The sequence below is a fragment of the Porites lutea genome, chromosome 4 (genome assembly GCF_958299795.1).
Source record: "Porites lutea chromosome 4, jaPorLute2.1, whole genome shotgun sequence".
NCBI lineage: Eukaryota > Metazoa > Cnidaria > Anthozoa > Scleractinia > Poritidae > Porites > Porites lutea.
Window position 1 is genome coordinate 46,364,464 of NC_133204.1, and position 21,208 is coordinate 46,385,671.

Sequence of the window (21,208 nt, forward strand, 5' to 3'; positions counted from 1 at the left end):
AACCAACTGCGACGTCTACGTACACAGAGAGATCGCGGCCAAAACAAATAAACGATGCTAAAAATAAATAAGAAAAATTGCGGACAATAATGCTCCCCAAACCCCCTTTTGTGTGAAAAATCATGTATTTCAAAAAACATATAACTCTTTCTTTCATGAAGCCCGTGCAATTTAAATATAAGTCAAATCCCACTTTGGAGTATTGTCCTGAAAAACCTTAAAAAATTGTTCAGTAGTGCATATCTTTTACTTTTTTTTGTCATCGATGATTAATAGTATTTGCATTAGAGTTATTTAGATTTAAATTGAAGTTTCCCCAATTTGATCACAGTTTCGTTTAAACAGGTCTCACGCACTTGATGCACGCAGTTCAACCGTTGAAGTGAGTTTCAGTTTAGTAGAAAGTGTTACCATCTATGACTGAAGAGCTATATTTCTTCACAGCTTAATCATTATTCCTAGACAAGCCAGGTGGTAATTCATTGACCATTTCATATCCAGATCAGAGGTCTATAAAAGATATGATCATACATACAAAACCCATGAAACATGTAGTAGCCTTTTATACTTTTGATCAAGGTTTTATTCAAACTGAAATTCGTATAAATTAACAATGAGTTTCAGTTTTAATCAAAGATCCTTAAAGGACCTCTCGGTGTTCAATGCAAAGCTAAGCAGGGTCTCCTTGGCTCTTCCAAAAAAAAAAATTAAAGATTAAATTGTGTATGTAAGCAAGTTAGTTATATACTTGAAACGTCGACATTGCCGTTCGTTAACCCACAGCAACACTGAGGAAGAATAAGAAAAAAAAAGGGGAAAGAAATTAGCCGAAATCTAAAGAAGATTAATTTGAATAAGAGACATTTTATATCTAAGCGTTTCAGTGCAGGGCAAGTGATGGCTAAGTGATGTATTCTTTTGTCGCGTCGCTTGGTTGTGCATGACGCATGTTGTACTCTTGCTTCGTCTTCCGTTTCCGTTAGAATCCAAGATGGCGGCGAAACCATTCATTTTGCGAAAACACTCTCCTTTCAAAATACTCCAGCTCTACTGGCTAAAAGAAGATCACCCACCTCAGGGAGACAAACAAACAAACAAACAAACAAACAAATGAATAAAGTAGTGAGCCAGTAGTTAAAATTTTTCCCTGCTAGCAGAGGTCTCAGGACGAGGCAAGAATGAGAGAGTCCTTCCTCTCATTTTTGCCGGAGATCGTCTACTAGCAGCGATTTAAATTTTGGTCGGCAAAAATGGACCGACAGGCAAACCAGTTGCTAAAAGCAGTAGGACCAAGGATTTGGGATGGGGGGCTAACTAGTGGCCACAAATGGATTTCAACCCGGGGTGATCTTAGGTTACGGTCAATTGATTGTATTCGTACATTGTAGAACAATCAAGAATATTTGTCCAATTGACCTGGTATCCTAATTCTGGAATAAGTGGCATACAGTACAAACATTCTGACCCGGGTAGGGGCAAATGATCTCCTTACGATGTTTTCCTCCCTGATTTCCTTCTAATTTTTCTTCGCAAAAAGATTAATCTCCCTCCCAGCCGTTTTTTGCCTCGTCACGCAACTGAGGAGGGACGTTGCGTGACGTGACAAAAATGTATGCGAGGGAGACTACAAGTTTTATAGAAAAAGATAAAGACAGAAAGAAAAATATCAGGGTGACTCCTTCATGTTCCTTGCCTATCTTGTCTCAAATGCAATGTCTGCGGTGTCCCAAGGAACAGTGTGCAGATACTCTTTTTGACAGGAGCATGAAATCCATCTTTACTTTTGATCCCACAAACATGCAGCACATACCCCCCTTAACAGCGAGTTGATCATTAACCATGTGTCATTACCCAATAATCGGATACGCTCCCTGTTTTCAGAGACAGATTACATTCGCGAAAGGACATTTTAAACCTTTAAGGGAATATTGTTTTATTTGCGATTCGTGAACTAGTACAAAGGAGAATATTAGGTAAGATGATTTCTGTTAGTTTTTGTCTTGCTTTATTTTTATTCTTATGATTACATTTAAATCATTGTCATTTGGGGCCTCGGTAATCTCGCGACAACAGTCTACTATTATTGATTTTTTTCGACGGTTGCTTTCGCTTTAAGACCCTTTTTTGTTAATATCTGTATTCTATTTTGACGGTCAATTATCGATTAAAATCTTGTCTGGTTTAATCGCAGTCCGAACGACTTTCATGGTGCACTACCGTACCTGTTTACTGCTAGTGTCTGCTACCACTACCAGAACATGACCAGGAGCTACACTGTTAGTATAAAATGATGGGATGATCTACGTGATTTTATTCATCTGGTAAAATAATTTTTCACTCATCAGCTTAAGCTTAGTTCTGACTCGCGATTATGCTCCTACATTTTATACACGAAAGGTTTAAAGCGGCTTGTTACCATCCATACATGATGGTAACGTGTGGAATCACGGGTGGTCACGAGTCAGTCACCTTTCCTCAGAACAATTTTGAAATATGACTTATGGTATTTCAAATACCAGTTAAAAAAAAAAATACCCGAACTAACAATAAAAATAAACAAAAACAAGATAAACAAGGCTAACGCACTAACGGTCGCCAATAAAGAAGAACCACATGAGGAAACGAATCGTGGTCCAGACAATTGGAGTCTAAGGTCGAAAGATCCAACTACATATCTTACCATCAGAATTTAAAAAAAAGTAAAATGTATCAAAACGTTACTGGACATAAACTCATAACATTTCACTTTAAACAATGAATAGTTTTCTGCTTTGTTGCAAAGACGGGTCTGAAAAAAAAAGATGTTTTCTGTAACGCGCAAGTGTCCAAGCAACAAAAATTGAGGACGTGCCGTAAGCTTTGTCAATAAAGCGAATATAAATGCACGGCTATTATTCATTGGCTCTCCCCACGCTATGTTGTAAGTAATTAACCGCGATATTTTTAAACAAGAAAGCTGTGTGTTGCCGCAAATTTGCTGTTTCCGGAACTGAATTTTGTTTTTACTGTTTTTTACCACACAGAAATTTAGTACTTTAGTTAATAATTTGTGGTAATACGCTAATATATTACACTTCTTTGTTTGAAACGTTATGCCTACGCTACGCGTGCATGTTGTGGGGTTTTTAAGGAGTATATGCCATGGCCGAAAATTTCCAATTGAACCTTTCATGACAATATTTCCAAAGACTGCCTTTCATCCTATCGGTCCCAGGGTGAATCTGATGGAGTCTTGCCGAACGGGGTTTTATTTTTCGAATCGGTGGGACAAATTCCTAACGTGAGCGAGTGTGACCGCTCAAATGAAACAGAGTAGGCTTTTTGCAGTAATTCACATGGAGCCATTCGTTTTTTAGTTTGTCAGAAAACGAACATTGGAATTTCTGTCAAATCTTAACTTCGGCTCTTTCTGGGTACACGTTGGGTATTGAAACAAAAGTAGTGTAATATTATTTCTATAAGTGTGTCTAATTACTAAGATTGGTACAGTTTTAACCTTACTTTAGAATGATGAAACAAACTACATGGATAGCTGACAGTTATAAGTAGGCACTTTTAAAAAAAATTCTCTAAAAAAATGCGTCGTCGTCTGTTATGACGAAAAAAAAAAAAGCCAAAGGAGAAAATGTCCTCGTATCAACAAGACAAGAGAACAAAACTAAACGACACCATGATTAATACCTCTGAAATAATTTCCACACTATAGCTAGGCTTCTATGTTACTTGCAACAATTATCTGTTGACTTGAAACTGTTTCGAGCGGTTTACATATTGAAGCTAAGTCTTTTAATGGCGTTTGGAGGAGAGCAGTATTACGCGCCATAGAAATGTTATACTGAAGAGCCATTAACAAGAAGAGAACTTTAATAAATAGAGTTAGACAAGTTGGAGCTCTGAAATATTTTGCATGTCTAATTTAGGATTCGGCTTTCGTATGATATAAATGAAAGAATCATGGACATCGAGGAGGGTGACTGTTATCTTCTTGATATGCATTCTTCATATCGTGGAAAAGCCGAATCCAGTAACCGCTAAATATCGCTAACATGCCGCCGTAATGATATATTAATGAAGCAATTGGCTCACTCCATTACTGACTTTTTTTTAGATGTTAATGTATTGTAACGAAAAACGACGAAAGAAATTAATCAAGAGTGTTAGCAAAGAGGCCAACAGAGAACATACAAAAGAATTCCATAGCCGTAGAAATGGGGACACTACATCTAAGCATTTGTAAAGATATATAACAGTTTTATTTCTTAAATCGCTGACTTTTGAATTGTAATTATAGAATGAATAACAATTTTTGTGATTTATTTTGCAGTGTCTTACCCTACTACCTTTCTATGACGAGTATGCCTTGACAAGGTATAATTATTTGGGGGTAGCTAATGATTCGATGGATCTGTTTTAAGTCTTCTCTTTCACTCGCTTATGTGAATACTACAGATCACAAATGATGTGTGACGGTCTGTTAATTTTAAAAATGAACTTTAAAGCTAGATTAAGGATGGGAGAATTTGTTAAATAAAAGTACGAATATGTTTACAAAAAATTGTCAGTTGGGTAATTGGCATCAATCTCCCGAACTCAAATGTCACTGACTATTTTTTAAAACGTACTTAATAATAAGGGAAATTGTTGAGAAGCACTTTGCATCATTTTTTCTGGAAACAACTTCATAATCTTCTTTACTTGAAGCAGACTGGAGGCCGCAGCGTTATTTTTATCTTACCGCCAAGACATCTGTATCAGGTTCTGTGATGTCTTCTGTATGAGTGTATGAGGCTCTGTGATCATGATGTCTTCCAACACCTCTCTGAATGCAATTAACCATTGCACTTTACCCCCAGAAGTACTCAAATTCCATTTTGTAAAATATACGAAAGTTAAATAAAGGATTTTACCGGGGAAAGAGCTCTTAAAATGATTTCATTTGCGCATTAATATTATACTAGAGGTATTAGTTCAAATTTCCAAATTATACTCTGGAAATGAAAGGGTACCAGAAGTTGAAGATCATGCCTTACGACTAACAGAGAACCTCACATAGATTTGTGGTGTTTACTCTAAAATTTACAGCTGTTGGCTTTGGGGCTATAAGTTAAAGTTCATGTTTAGGTAATTTTTTTTATCTGGCCTGCCGGTAGATGTAAATAAAAATATTCTTAATCTCACTTAAGTCGTGTTTACTGAAGAACGTCATCAAGTAATATTATCACTTAATTTAAAAGTTTCTTGTTTTTACGCGGTTAATAGAAATGATGCCTCTTGAATCTATCTGATACATGTACGGTAACAGTGAAAGCCAAATATAGAAACAACTGAACTGGTCAAAACATATAAAAATTTCATAAGCTTGTAGGTGTTCGCGTTGTAAAATTTCCTAAGGTGCTAATACCTTTGCTGAGCACCAGAAATACATACATAATTTGTGAGTACAAATGTTCCAGACCTACTTGCACTGTGTTTGCGGCGGAGGTATAAAAAAACGGTATTGATGTTATCTTTAACTTCATAATCATGATCTTCGGAGATTTCATGATATAATACTTTTACTTTATATAAATATAGTTTTAGCTGCATTTGGGTCCAATTAGTGTCGCTGCCTTTGACTAGTGGCAAATATGTTATGTAATCCAAGTCAACTCCTGTTTGAGCGCTCAAATTCAGCTTTCAAGTATCGTAAAACCGACACTGAAAGACGAATAATTCGCTGCTAAAGTGCTGCTAAGGAGGTTTATGTAACGAGAACACACACTGTTACAATTTTCTATGAACGCCAGAAAAAAATCAGTTGAAAAGCATTCAGCATTTGCCTTCACTATCTGCTATTCTAAGCCGGCGTGAAAGTTATACACAGTAGGTTTTTTTGTGATCAGCAACACGTATCATACATCACGGAAATTTTAAGTGAGAAGCAACACTGAAGGATCAGACCATCTGTAAAGCTGACGATTATAAGCAAAACGCCCAAAACAACTTGTCTGGTTTCTACGGTATTTAATCGGCTCACGGAATGTCGCTGCTTTTATCAAGATTCGTTACCCCTTAAAGAGTTGCCTCTTGCATGCATGCCAAAAAAATTCTGAAGGTTTCTAAAACTTTTTTTTCTTAAATTTGCAGTGTGTTGCTTTCTCAGTTTGATTTGTTTTAATAGTTTCGTGTGGGTGCTTATCAAAACACACAGTAAGCCGGCAATAGCCTATATATTTTTAACGTGGACCTTATATATATTTCATTATATTTGTAGTCTTGTGGTAAAGAGGATTTATTGGAGGACATCTCGGTAAAATACCTATAATTGTGACAGCTCCAAAAGTACTCCGGCCATATAGAAGAGTACATATCAACATCTATGGTAGGTTGATGTTAGTCGTTAGTCGAGATATATGTCCGAGTGGTTTATATCTTATCGCGTTTCTCATTTCCCACTTCAGTGTCTTTATGTTTTACTGGTCTATATATGTAATGTTCACAATTTACATACAGACAAAGAGGGTATTGCATAGCTAAGTCTCCAAACGTTTCAATAACAATTCTGGTGACATTGAAGTATATAAATTTATACGGTCATATGCAACCGTAAGAGTAAGATGTAAAACAATCAGATACCTGGGAGAAATAATTTCAAAGAAGCAGCTCGAGAGTGGTGGTCTTGTGATGCTTTCTGGTATTCAGGTCAGAGCTAGCCTCTTCTCAGTAAAGTTAGTTATGTCTGTAATGGAATTACTGCTAAAAATTTCTTTTGTGCTTATATGAGCTCCCGCTTCTTTGGAAATTCAATTCAAAACAAACGTGAAATTAGTAAGAATAAATGGAGGTAAGGCATTTCATTGAGTTCAGAAACCTCGGTTCGAATTTAAACTGGCAGAATTGTTCAGCACTACATTTCACTTAGATGAACGCATGGGAAGAAAAGGTTGTTCCATGTACTCCTTAAGTCCCGACAAAAAAAATTTAGGGGAGATCAAAAATTTCATGTAGTACGCCAAGGCTGAGATCTCGTGAATAGGTACAGCAAATGATTGTTTTTCCAAGAAAAATACATGATCATTTTCCTCGCCTGTAAGTTGTTTCTTCGCTCTCATGATCTTTAATAGCACAATAGCCTGCTCTATCAATGACGTAGAGCCCGCGGGGGTCGGCCTCTTGTTCAACTTGTTCAAATGGGAAACCGATCGTAGCTTATTTGAGTGCCCCCGGCGAATAATCAGCGACGTCATCGGAAAATAACCAATATCTTGATATTCTAATGTTGGCTGAATGTAAAGTTTTACTCACAAGAATTTGAATTAAATTTTGATTGCCCCCGTACTTTGCAGACCACTTTTCTTCGAGAATGAAAGCGGCATTTTTTGTTTCAAGCATAAGAATACACACCTGCCAAACGTTTTGCTTGCCAATGACCACCAGCAGCATAGATCAGAGAAATATCTCGTGGTAAGCTACTCGCAGCGATCTCTTGCAGTGGTTGCATCCATCAAACCAATGAAATTTTAGCTCATTGGTAAAATTAATTTAGTTGACTATATGCCTGCCACTATGGCACCCAGCCTCAGGTTTGAATGTATAGTTGGTTGCCAATAATCCATGCCAGTTGACGACATTCGAAAGAGAACTTAAGGCAGTTGTGTGTCCCTCCCTCTGTTTCGAAGTAACCACTACTTTCTCACTCGCTGTTAGGGTAGAACAAACAAGTGCGCCAATAAAGTTAAGAAAGGATTTGTGGCGAAAGCAATTTCACAGTTAAAGTGAGGTAAGTGCAGTCATGGGAAATTACAATTCAGGTTCATACATACAAACGAGCACCAGGTAGAGGTTTCTTGGGTTCTATAGTTTTTACCAGAGACTGCATGAGAGTTGTCAGACTGAATAGATTTTGATTCATTATCTGCATGTTTAATTTTCGCTAAATGTGTAAAACATTAACTTTAGCGAGGGCATAGGTCGGAAAAGAATGTTGTGGCAAGCCTTATTTTTCCGTCCGTTGACAACAGGGTTAAATTGCTGATGATGTTACAAAAGTTTACGGCGACCGGTCAGTGTCCATCTTTATTCTAATTACCTTTTAATTTTAAAGACGAACATATGAGAAACTTTCGTTAACTTACATTCTTACAAAACCTTCCAAGCGTTGACCAGTCAGGGTCCTCAAAGGTGTAATACTGATTTTGGAACACTATCGAAGAAATCAAGATTCATTGCGGTTTTCTACGCTACGCTAAAAGCAAATTTCAATACCTCTATCGTTGTCAATTTGGAATCATTACCAATTTTAAAAACTAGAAAAATAAATAAATAAATAAAAACACCTGACAAGTTAGTACTAGGCCCACTAAGGGATAAAAGGGCTAAAAATGTACAGTTCGACTTAACAATGGTATCGATTTCCACTTTATAAGTCGTGAAGGAGAACATCTCTATCTTCTTCCCCTAGGCCCCAGTTTAAAAGTACGCTTTATATTTCAAAGTTCGAGCAGCAAAAATAATACTGCTGTTCAAAAATCATCAATTGGTATTCTACCGGTGATAAAGTTTAGGAAGTTTAGCTAGACATTTTTCAACGGATACTAGTGTGAGCATAGAAACGGTACCCCCCGGCAATGGTTCTTGACGCTTAGAGTTTCCATACTAAAACATGAAAACGCTGAAGGGTCAGTTGGGATTCAAAATAAATTTTTGATTATTAAACACCATGTTTTCCGGCCATCACTGTATGTACCTTAACGTGGTAAGTTTATGCAAAAAAAACTTAAGAGAATTTTTGTCGTGAATGAATTGAAAAAGGAAAAAAATCTTTCACGTTCTTATAAGTTTTTAAGTTTTTAAATTGCAATGCGGTGCTTAGCAACAATACCTCTGTCTGGTTCTTGAACTTGTGTAAGAATTATCAACAATTGAACTAATGAATTTTAGAAAAAGTGCCAGAGTTAATTTGTGTAACTAACATTGAAATTAATCAACATTTTTTTATACCCACCTATAGTCACTAGAAAGACGAAATTACGTAGAAACTAGCATGTTGTAGCAGGCGGCAGATCCCCGGTGATAAAGCTCATTTGTTTGTTGATCGATCATCCACTCGCTTTGGGAGATCACTTCTCTTTCATTTCATACTGATTAACTTGGGCCATTAACATTCAGCCAACATTGTGAGCCAAATAATTTTCGAAAATTGGTTGAAGCTTATCGGTTCATCGTAGTACATTATTTAATGCGACGAATTCAGCTGTTCTAGTCTTTATATTCATGAATTGCTGTGCAGAGAGGCAATACTTCCAGTAAAGCATAACCGTGACCTTGGCCAAAAATAGACGAATTAATCCCTGCTGTTTTATTATTTCATAAAAAAAGCTCCGTAGTATTGCCAACGAAAATTGTTTCAATAGCAAGAACAAGTGGAATAATTACAGAGAGAAGTACCAAAAAAAAAAGACTTTGAGTTTGCATTCTTCTGATAGCTTCATGTTCTTTCTCTCCACTGAATATGATTGATATTATAGAAACTAGCTTAAGGGTAACCGAAGTCTCGGTCGACCGCAATAAATCCAGGGGTACATTTAAGCATTTTATGGCGAATTTAATCTAGAGGGAATAAGGGTTTTTGTATTCAAGAAAAATGTAGACAAATTCAAATTTCTGTCTGTGAATTTTTGAAAGATAAATATCGATAGAAAAGTGAAATTCTGGTAAAGAGAGATAGAATCAGCAGACAGTAGACAGATCAATTATTTATAATCAATGGAATTGGGAGACAGTCAGTTCTAATAATTATTTGATCTGAGACAGATAATGAAGATAGATTTCAAAATAAACTGCCACTAGTACGGATTACATGAAAAAAAAATGAAACTCCATGATGTCGGAATGGAATAAAGACAAATCTTCATTAAAAACTTCGTTTGAATAACATGGAAGACCCAGAGGTTTTGTACTATAAATAAAAGAGACCAGGTTATTACTCATTATTAAAGAGGATAACTGGTCTTCTGAGAACAAATATTTCATTTTTAATTCTTTATTTTGTAAACTGATTATTAAGAATAAATTGCTTTCTTTTATCTTCGTCTTACAGTAATCGATATGATCGATAACAATTAAAATTATAGACCACACTGGTGGGTTTAAATATACAGTCGAAGATCTTCAACGGACATGCGCTCGCGAGCAAGGGATAAACAAGTACGTACCCCTGCCACGGAAAAAAAATCCCGTTTTAGTTTTGTCAAAAACGATTCCCGTAAGCGGCAAACCTCCAGTTGTCACTTGAGGGCCACAAGTTGATCAGTAATGTTCAGTTACTGTTACGCGTCACCCTCATAAAATAAAGTCTCTTACTTACTTACTTTATCTGCCTCTCAAGGGTGTCCACAGAAGAGCACTTTCGACTATATCGAAAACAAAGCAACCAAATAAACTGAACAACAAAAACAACAACTGAAGAATCAACGACAGAATATCCAAAACGCAGTCAGCTTCTCTAGATTTTGAGACTGGAATTTTTTGGTAAAACTGTCCTTTTCTTAGGGCCCCGTTTACGCGAGGAAAGTTGCTTCGTAGGAAATTTAGGCAAAGAATGAAACAACAATATTGTCCTAGCATGCTACCGGTCTCCAACTAAAAATAAGCCACTGGACCAGATAAAATATCACCAAGGGTTCTTATTGTTTCCTCTGAGGCACTGGCAGTTCCACTTACTAACCTTGTAAACCACTGCAATACCATTAATGCTTGGCTAAGCTTGTGGAAACGTAGCAATGTGAGCCCCCTTTACAAGAAGGATAGTCCTATACTGATAAGGTCAACTATCGACCAGTGTCTGTGTTAACATGTTTCTCTAAAATATTTCTAGTTGCTTCAAGCTAAGGTGAAATGCTGACAATCTACTGTGCAATACGCTCTCACATTTTACGTGTTTATTTAAGTAACGAAACAATCGAATAAAAAATATCATCTAATGGCAGCTATTTTTCTCGTTAATGAAATTTCATTTGGAAATGCCAGCCAGCTTTGAGATATCTTTTTCCAAGCACTTTTTGAAAGGAACTATCTAAAGTCTATTATCATTTAGTGACTGCTATGGAAGAAAAATCCAATATTAGTTCAGCAAATGGACATTTTGAAGGGTATAGTTTTTAGATGATTGTTAGTTTTGTTGAGTGGATGCGTCACCAACTTCTTTTGTGTCTTTTGTATGTTGTGTAACTGACCCTGTTTGAAAGCAGACGATGTTTTTATCACAGGTAGCTCAATTTCGAAGAACCTCCATGGTAAGCTAAGAAGTAAATTAGTTTTAAATTTGATAACCTTCAAATTCGGAGATGGCTTGGATCCACTAGGTAAAATTAAAATCTTTTACATCACTGGTAACGGCACAATTGCACCGTTCCATACAATAAAAGGGCAGTGAGTATCGTTTTTCAGTCAAAATCAACGAATGAAAAGAGGGAAAGGCTCGGATTTTGCGCCATTGTAAAATTTTAACAATTACTTTCATTTATTAGTTCTGTAATTTTAGTTCTGTTTAATTTTCTCCTGTTTTATTTCAATAACTTGGTCTACTTGGATACATGGTTAGACCGACGTTAGTAATGCCTACTGCAGTAGATGTTTTCATAAACAAAATTTGGCGTCATGTATAACATTCAAATTACAGTCAATAAGCAAAAATTTGCATCATTTGTATTGCCTAGTGGGCCCTCGTTTCCTCTACCAAAGTAAAAAAGGATCTTTTCTATTCCTGAATTATACCCTAAGCAAACTCTTTGCACCTTTAGACAAGATTGCCTTGAAGAATGTTTTGTTTACTATCAAAGTCGGAAGCAGCCGCCATTTCTTCCGATAACCATCCAGTTTCGCGCTGTCATTACTGACATTACTTTCGGAGGTTATTTTTCTAGTCATGAAAAACGTGATTTAGAAAGTCATTTTGTTATTTTAGCGTAAAATAAAAATTTGAATAAGAAAAACCTGTAATATTTCTGCGCAAACGGTGAAAGTCACCCTTCAAATCATTTTCCGTTAATGTACAAAACTGTCAGCTATAGTCAAAGTATCTTACTTTTCATCTTCACTTAGAAACAGCTGTATCACTCATGTACCCACCGCCGGCTTTTTTTTCCACTTAGCTTTGTGGAATCGGTGTCTGTTGAATCAGCTACATATTCGCCTTAGTCGTGCTCGTTTAAGGAGGTTTGTGACACCTTAGCTAAATTTCAGTTCCACGAAAAAAGAGGCTTATTTATCACTCCACGATTCAGGCTCGCTGCTTATTTGACCATATACCGTGTTATAATGTTCATCTTAATAGTACGTTAAATTCTGGATAAGGTGAGTAATTTAAGTCCTTAACGGGCATTTTACCACTTCCGTGTTGAAATCTTTCAAGTATATTCGAGCCTCTTTGGATTCACGAAAAAATAATAATAAATAAACCATTTTTGGGAGCTTACTATAAAACAACAATTATTGCCTCTGTCAGTAAATTCCGCAATGTCGTAAAGCAGGAATCGGTTAATCTAAAACCAAAACACTAGCAACCTCAAAGTTACAACCTTGCCAAAATAAATTATTAAATCAGAAATGACCTTAAGCTTAAATAGGGAAGTTTCAGTTTGAAACAACGGATTTGTGAGACAGTATAATTTTGTTTGTCTGTGCTTTTTTTTTACCATCATCGTAATTTTCACTGTACTATAAAGTCTCAAACGTTTTTTAAAGGTTTTGGGTAAAAGACCTGCATTAGTGTGATAATGTTCTGCTGGTTTGAGAATGGTGTCAACTCTATCATAGTAGCCTTCCTAAAGCGGGCGACGCTTCCTTTTTTTCCGTAACGGAATAAAATTGGAGACGTCCAGCTCGCAGACTACATGAAAGCAACCTTAAAAAGAGAGAGAGAAAAAAAACAAAAAACAAAAACAAACAAAAACAAATCACAAAAACAACAACAAAAATTCTTATTTAATAAGTAGGTTGAGTATGATCGTCCCGGTGAAGGTAGTCCTGAATAGGACTGTAGTTGTTTTTGACATGCAGTGACTGACGTTTCGACAACCTGTGCGGTATTGATCTTCAGAGTCTTTTCATTTCCAAGCAGTGGATACTTCTATTTTAAGAAATTAAAAGCCAATTTACGCAAGTTTCCGCGACTGCTTGATTAAATGCCTTTTAATTTATTTAAAAGCAACTGTAAGATGTCAAATATTTAAGTAACTAAACTTTCAGTCGCAATTTCACCTTACTTTGAACAATTCGAGGGCAAGTTCAAAATATGAATCTTATTGAGCACCTTTCATTTTGCGCATGAAAGCAAAACTGGTTTACTTTTGTGGCTAAATTCCATGAAAATAGCAGAGCTCTTCGCCGTCAATCTTGAAACAAACTGTGTCCATGGCGGAGGTTCATACGGTTTGCTAGTTTGGTTCATCCGTTTTCATTAGTTGTAACAAACAGTTGTGTCATCATATTCACTTTTTTCTTCTCACCATGCTGTCTTGTCGAAATATAATGAATCAAAGTACTATGCTCTCACCATGCATTTCTTCTTCTGGATTGTTCAGTGAAGGCTTCCCACTGGTATTAAACGCAAAGTTAAATGCTATATTTGACCACGCACGAGGACAACATTGACAGGCCTAGATCTTAACCCTTGGGCGTAAATGGGGGTGCATGGGGAGGGGGGTGGATGCCACCCTCTTCTGAGTTTTTCCTAGACGATTAAACGTTAGCACCTAACGTTTTCAGTAGCTGTCCCTGACACGCATTTTGAGACAAGTTTTGTAATGATCAGCTACTATGGTTACGAGATATGACGTCATAAGTCAGTAGGTGGTCCAACCATATTTACGTGAAAATGCATGCTTTTTGAACTTCTTTTAACTATTAAAGTAAAGCTTGCGCATAAAATGAAGCAAAGTACTTATTTATGTGATATTTTAGGTGTCTAGGTGTCAAGCACAAAAAATTGCCAATTCTCGCCGTTTTCACCTGATTCTAAATTTTGGTAAAAGAAAGAGAAACTAGGCTAGTATCCGCCGTCTTTGACGAACAAGTTTTAATTCGATAAAAGCCTTTGATATGGTAGAACGGTGTATCCTGTGCTGGCATGATTGGCACATGTTACCCTTTCGGGTAGCCAATCGCGGAGTCAGCCATATATAGTAACACAAGATCATGAGTTTTTAAAGCATATAGGGTGTTTGTTTTGCCTGTTGCAGCTTTAATTCCCATTTACGAGAAAACTAGTGTTAGGATAATGGTTATGCCAAAAGTAAACTGAAATGTTTTGGAGGGATACTTTAAGTTTGTTTTTAGCTCAGTACGCTGTATCTGACAATGTATAGGCAAATTATAGTCCGCGTTTTAAAATCTACGGAAGACAAGATAAAGAGAAAAATGAATTCCAGTCCTTTAAAGGCACTTGAGAATTCTCTGTTGTTATTGTTTTTAATTAACCTGTTTTCTTTTCCTTAATTGCCTGTTCGTGTCAGTCGAACAGTGTTGACCATCGGTTACCGAGATCTCAGTTCTTTACCACTTTCTTTCAGCAAGTTGCTATTTCTTTCGACCTCAGATTTTTCCTCCGTCTCGGTGACTAGTGCTTGGAGTCAGTAAGCTTTATAACTGCAATAAATTTTAGTTCTTAGCGGATGATTAAAAACTTTGAAGGTTTTAAGGATTCTTACAATATCCGGTTCTGCTAACAGAGCTAAACCAAGTCAACGCCTCTGGAATGAAACTGGTAAAAACACTCTAACTCGCGTTTTTAAGAAACGGCATTTCTTGACTAGCAATACTGGTCGCATCAAGTGATGAAACTATGTTTTTTTGAAATTGTGCCTTCTCATTGTTTAACCAGTTGTAAAGGTTCACTCCTAGGAGTAATAAAAAAGATTAGAATAAATTACACAACACGATTTCAGTCAAAAGTTCCGTGTTACTTACTTTAATTTACACACTTTAACTTTTATGCTGATTGCAAATATTTGGTTCATAATTCTTTTTGTCTTCGCTAATTTAATCATGAAAAATTGCTAATGAAAACACATTTCGAATTAGTCGTGATTATATATTGTGTACCACAAACCTAATAGTTTTTCGTCAGGTTCAAGATCCATTACGCTTGTTTTTGACCCAATATGACGTTTTTTCTAGTACTGCTCAGTCAAAAATATCTAGAAAACGGCATTGTCATGAATTACAGTTACATGGAAGAAAAGAGGGAAAATGAGAATGAAAAATAATTAACGAAAAACAATAGCAAATGTACGATGTCTTCCAAAGCCTTTTTTGTTATTCAAACAAGTTTGTCTTTCTTGTATGTTCGCTTATAAAGATCTGAAGAATATACTTTCCAATGCAAATTTATTAGTTGTCTTACTAATAACTTTGTCTACTAAAGTAAAAAAGATTACGCCAAAAAAACTGCGCTTTTGTGACTTATTTACCATCACCCGATTGCTAATGTGACTTTTGTTAGTTACACAGGAGTTTATTTTTTTTTCAATTTTGTAAGGGAATGGTTGATATCAGTATTAATAAAAGGAATAAACGTCGTTTATGTCTAGCCAGAAGAAGTTCACATATTCATATTGCTCCTATGCAAATTATTTTCAACGAGCATCCGATTGGAAAATTGGAGAAATTCATAGCAGTCTTCCATCAAAGTGTGAAAAGCCTTAACAATTGATTCAAATACGCTGATCACCTGACCACAAGAGCGACCCATCTGCCAAAACACATCTTTTGTTTGTTTTCGCTTACCATTTCACGAAAGAAAATTGTCCAATTTTAATAAATGCTCGACGGTGGGAGTTTTTTATTATTATATTTGGGACCTCGCACGGCAAGAAAATCTTGATATTCAGTCGTTTTGCCTCGGATGGAAAAGGCAATCGCTAGTGGAACAAAGTGTGTTTCTTCTCATTTGAAACCAGACTGTGGCGTGTTAAGGCATATAAGTCTTGAAACTGACAAAGCAGATACCTGTGTCGCAGTCTTCTTGAGCGGATGACGTTAATGATAGCATCCTTTGAGGTAAAACGAACGTATTTACAATTTTTCTTTCGGCTTGTCTTTATTTCTTTGATTGATTAATGGCAGTTTTTTAAGGACGTGATAATTTTTGTCTTGTAATTTGGGGCTTCAACTTGAGTGACGGGCTCTAAGTCTAAAGGACGCCAGGGTATGTAAGGTTATGAAATTGTCCTTAAAATCAAACTTGCTCTACTAGCATCGATTGTTCTAGGAACCGTACTGACTGTTTCGTAGAAAAAAAAGTCTTCATTCAAATAAACATTGTTTATTGTCCTATCTGGGAAATTAATCTAGACATAAGTTTATTATACTGATGTAAACACTCGGTACACAATATCAGATTTGCCATCTTGAATCGTAAAAGGTTCAAAACAGAGACACTCTTCATAAAAGGGATTAGAGATGTTTAACTTGCTGGTGATAAATATTGTTGTGCTCTTAAATCCGCCATCTTGTATGAAGGCTTACTTAATGCTTTCACCTAGGATGTTAGTATTATCATTATTAACTAACATTAACATTAAAATGAGTGAGTACGTCAAGCTTTCAGTAGCTTTTCATCTATTTCAAATTCAAATGTATTATTTGCCAGCGGTCATCGCACACAAAGGTTGTACCACTCTTAAAGTTCAAATTAGAAAAGGGGCTGAAACTGAACTAGGCGACAAGAAAAATGACAAGAGCTGCTTTAGCTTTCATTCTGTGGCAATAATTTGTCCTCTTATCGCCTTTTTAGACAACACCATTTCTATGCTTTTACACACTGTTACTTGATAACTTATAAGAATGCCTTTGCTACTGATTTTACACTCAGCGGAAAATCAAACTTTTGCTGGGAATGTTTTCACTATCTTTCCGTGACTGAAAAAGGTGAAACAAGCTAGAGCAGCCTTGTCGGCCGCCTGTGAGTAGACCGTCAATAGCAAGAAATTAAAGCCTGGGTGTTAACGCGAATATTTAAGGAAACTTATGTTTTTTTTGTCACCTGCTCCTTAGGTTGGCATTCTTTTAAAGCAGTCCTTTGTGTTTGATAAATCCAGGAAGTTATTTGAATTGCCGCTGATTATGTGGACGAGCAATTGACGGCGAAGGAAGCACCCTGATTGGCCACTCTATAACATAGAGGACATAAGTTTGAAGTAGGTCTCACCACGTAACCCAGTCAAAATTAAAGCGCCCGTTTGGCCTTTTTGCTTCGCTGGTTACGTAACAGATGAAGTATATTTAGTATTTGTGCGAAAAACCGATATGCTTTCGCCCTGGCTGTAAAAAGAAATAAAATTCCTGGCTGTGTTCACACTATAGGGGACAGTAGTTCTTGCGCCGACGCGAAAACCATAGCGGATAACCATAGCGCGTTTCTGAATACACAAAAAGCTATCCTCAGAGCTGAACTTCGAGATCATTCTACCGTCTACACTGAGAGTTTTGTCCGTAAAATACTCATTTACTAAATTGATGAACGATTGGAAAATGTTAGTAACATTTTCCAATCTTTTATTGATCATGTTGATCTTTCTGAATTTTTATAAAGCGGTGAGGTGGGAGTGAGACTGCAATTAGCAGGAAAAATTTCTATGCCTTTAGTGTTGCAAATCACTTTTTTAGCCATCGCCATGCAAATTGGCCGAAGCTAGTCCAAAAAGGAGGTTTTATTCAAAATGGGGTTTTTTCGTTACTCGCTGGCGGTTGTCAGATGGTTAAAACTAAATGTCTATTTATTAGTGCGTGTCGTCAGTTATGCTAGGAAATTGGCACTTAAAACAAGCAGGAAAATTCTGCAAGTGAACGGTAAGCAAGTTTCGTAGATGTTTTCGCCGGTTAGTTTCCTAACACTTTACAACAGTTCAGGCGAAAGTTCCCACAATAATACAGCACTAAGCTTGCTTATCGTTTCTTAATTTCGGGGGCATGTAATATTGTGAAAATAGTATGAACAAAAGAGAGAAATTCAAGAAACAAAAAAAACAAAACAAAACAAAACAAAAAAAAAAAAAAAGAAGAAAAGAAAAAGAAAAGGAAAAAAATACATAAAGAAAGAAAAATCCAAACAACTAAGATCAGGTCTTTACATAATCACATACATATGTGATTACGTAAGGTATGTATGGTTGCCTTATCATTGTAAAAAGTAATTAAAGAAAGGAGTCTTCGTAATAGTAGGAAACAGTTAGTCTCATTGAATTAAATTAAACAATACGTTACTCTAACTGAAATTACGGCATGAGTTCAGAGGTCCTATCCATATTCAAATCAGTACTTAAGGCATGGGATTAATAACGCAAAATGTAGTGTAAGACTGCTGATTATGTTATTAATCTTTGGAGAAATGGAATCCGCAAAGAGGCCAATAAAGTTGGTTGGCCCAACGTAAAACGGAGACAGATCATCGTGTTGTTCGATCTACCGTAATCTTTCTAATAAGCCGTCCCCATCAACGAGTATCCAAAAGTTATTATGCCCATTCCCCGCAAATACCTTGATTTTATTTCTTATAATAAACAGTCACTAAATATAAACGAAATTTCATGAAGACATCTGCATGATTTAATGAGAGAAAGATAGAAAGTATTTGGTATATATTTTTAATATCCTTCACTAAGGCAGTTTCAGTAATACTCATATAAAATGAATTATCAAGGGTTGCTTTGAATAAGCCCTTACGCCGCTAATAAGACTCTCTCTTTAAAACCCCACCTCCTCCTCAAAAATGGCTGGAAAAAATAAGACCTGAGAGGGGATTATTTGAGAGATTACGGTATTTACGTCTATTGTGAGCGCAAACGTTATGTATCGAGGTGAATCGGATTCTTTCTCGGTGATACGTAAATCAACGAATCTCTCAATGAACAGCCCGTCGAGTACGGAGAATGCAAAGGAAGTCTGTTAGCGCAGAGTAAAATGAATTCTTATGCCGGGCCGGCAAGAGTGTATCTATGTAAATCGTGCCTAATATTAAAGTTAAAAAGCAGAAACAGTCAGTACAGAACTTAGGGTACCTTTAATTCGGGGTAATGATCGAATCCCGTGGTACTTAGATTCAGTTTCTTCGTTCCGTTTTGTGGTAGTACAAATATTATTTATTTTCATGTCGCGAGTGATATCAGATTGGGTCAGTGTTTTATCGAATTGCACTGTGGAACTGTTTTGGTAAACAAAAATTGACCCCTTTTTTGAGCATTCTCGTAATAGCCAATTAAAGAAGCCAAAATCGTCCCCAAAACAGTCCCTGATAGTTCGATTGGACTTAACACCCACTCAGTTTGAGGCGTAACGTCAAATATCCTGAGTGGTGCGAACAGAAAGAATAGTAATCGTAGCTGCAAATTTTTTCTGCTCTAATCCCCTTCATCATTGTGCGTCTGTTTGTTTTCCTCATACCGATTCGGAGTTAAATAAGCCGATTCATTCAACTTTGTTAGACACCGGACGGCAAGGTAGTTTTAAAACAGGGCAACCTTTTTGTCGACCTTGAACTCTATCGTGATATTCATATAATTATTTAGTATAATTTATGTTTGACTGACTTCTTCTTTCATCTATTTTTGGCTGCATTTTACTAAGACAAATAGTCTAATCAAGCAAGCCAGATGGGTCGTCACAATATTTTGACTAACTCGGGACTATATGCATCGTTGTATTTTTGACAGTTCACGGCGCTCCTCTTAGAAAAATAGTTAAATGTGAGCCTAACATTAAAAAGAAACCTCTCCGTACTCCAAGCACAAGAGAAGGAGTTCCGAGTTTTAGTGTAAATTGTCACAAAAAATAAATATTGCAAGTAAATTGGTGATGTCTAATTCAACTTTTAATTTTCAATTCCAAAACCAATTTCAGTAAAATCAGCTGCGCCGCTTGCGTTCTAGCTATAGATTATTGTTCCAGATTGTAAACACGTCTTCTATTCTTATTTCTTATTTCTTTCCCTAAGTAAATGTTTGCTCATCATATCTGTTCTCATTTCATTAGCTATGTATGGTTGACTTGTGAAATGATCAGACTGTCAGATACAGTAACCCATTATTCAGCTATAAACAATGTAAAGTGCTAATATGAAGATTCTTAGCCGGAGGTCAAACATTCGCCTGTAATTCCTCCTGTGCATTCGTTTCCTTAATTTGCTAATACTTATTTGTTCTTACTAATTATACACCAGTAATATATTCATTAAGGCAGACCTATATTTGCCCTTGTGAATCTGACTAAATTTTGTTTTCGTTTCAGTTTCCCACCATCTGTGTTGACGCATAGGAGCAGCGCAAACTCTGACCCAATACTAGAAACCAATTTTTTTTCTCCCTTTTAAACGGCCATAAAACAAGAGCGATTGGCGATAAAAGGATGAGCCTTGATGCTTTTTGAGCTGGTAATTTTCTCGAAAACTCCAAGTACAGTTGACCAAGACGAAAAAAAAGGAACTATTTTGAAGACGAAGGATTCGTTTTGAAAACAGGTGCAACATAAGCAAGAACATTGACTGAACAAAAGCAGTCACATAAGAACAGAATCCGCAAAGTAGCTTTATGTAATCTTCTTGAAAATCAACGTACAGATCACCATGGCTAATTCAAGCTCAAACTCGCCAGAAAAGTTCGACATGACCCACACCGCCCTCTCTTGTACTTTTGTTGTGGTCATTATGATCCTAGCCATTGTGGGTAACGTGTTGGTGATCCTAGCATTTAAAAGTTTTCGTCGACTCCGCCGAGTCACAAACTACTTCGTGGTGTCATTGGCGGTTACAGATATTCTTGTGGCAGTTGTCTCTATGCCAGTGTGGCTTACCTACATTATTTCTGGTCCTTCTCTTTTCAAGAGTAAACCGTTGCTTCACGTTTTGTGGACAGCAACTGACATTATGGTCTCTGTAGCATCGATTTGGAACCTTACATTTGTCAGTATAGACCGCTATCTTTGTATTACGGGGCCACTTTATTACCATGTGCGTATGACTTCAAAACGAGCTATCGTTATCATCTCCGCTGTATGGGTATACTCGATTATAGTTGCTTCCGTCGCTCCTACGTTCTGGCATTTGGATTTGTACACTCTGGCGGTCGTAGTGTTAAATTACGGAATCCCAGTGATCATCATCCTTTTTGCGTATGTGAACATCTTCAAAGCCGCCCGCTTTCAAGCGAAGCAAATCGACTTGAACGTCAATGGAAAA

General features: G+C 36.6%; 1 protein-coding gene across 1 annotated transcript in view; it reads left to right on the plus strand.

The window, feature by feature from the left end:
- The first annotated feature begins 20,386 nt into the window (after positions 1-20,386).
- LOC140933819 (D(1)-like dopamine receptor) overlaps positions 20,387-21,208 on the plus strand; it is a 1,261-nt gene continuing 439 nt past the window's right edge. The window contains exon 1 of the mRNA XM_073383475.1: positions 20,387-21,208. This exon is cut by the window's right edge and continues 439 nt beyond it. Coding sequence (XP_073239576.1) covers positions 20,597-21,208 — 612 coding nt within the window. The 5' untranslated portion in view covers positions 20,387-20,596.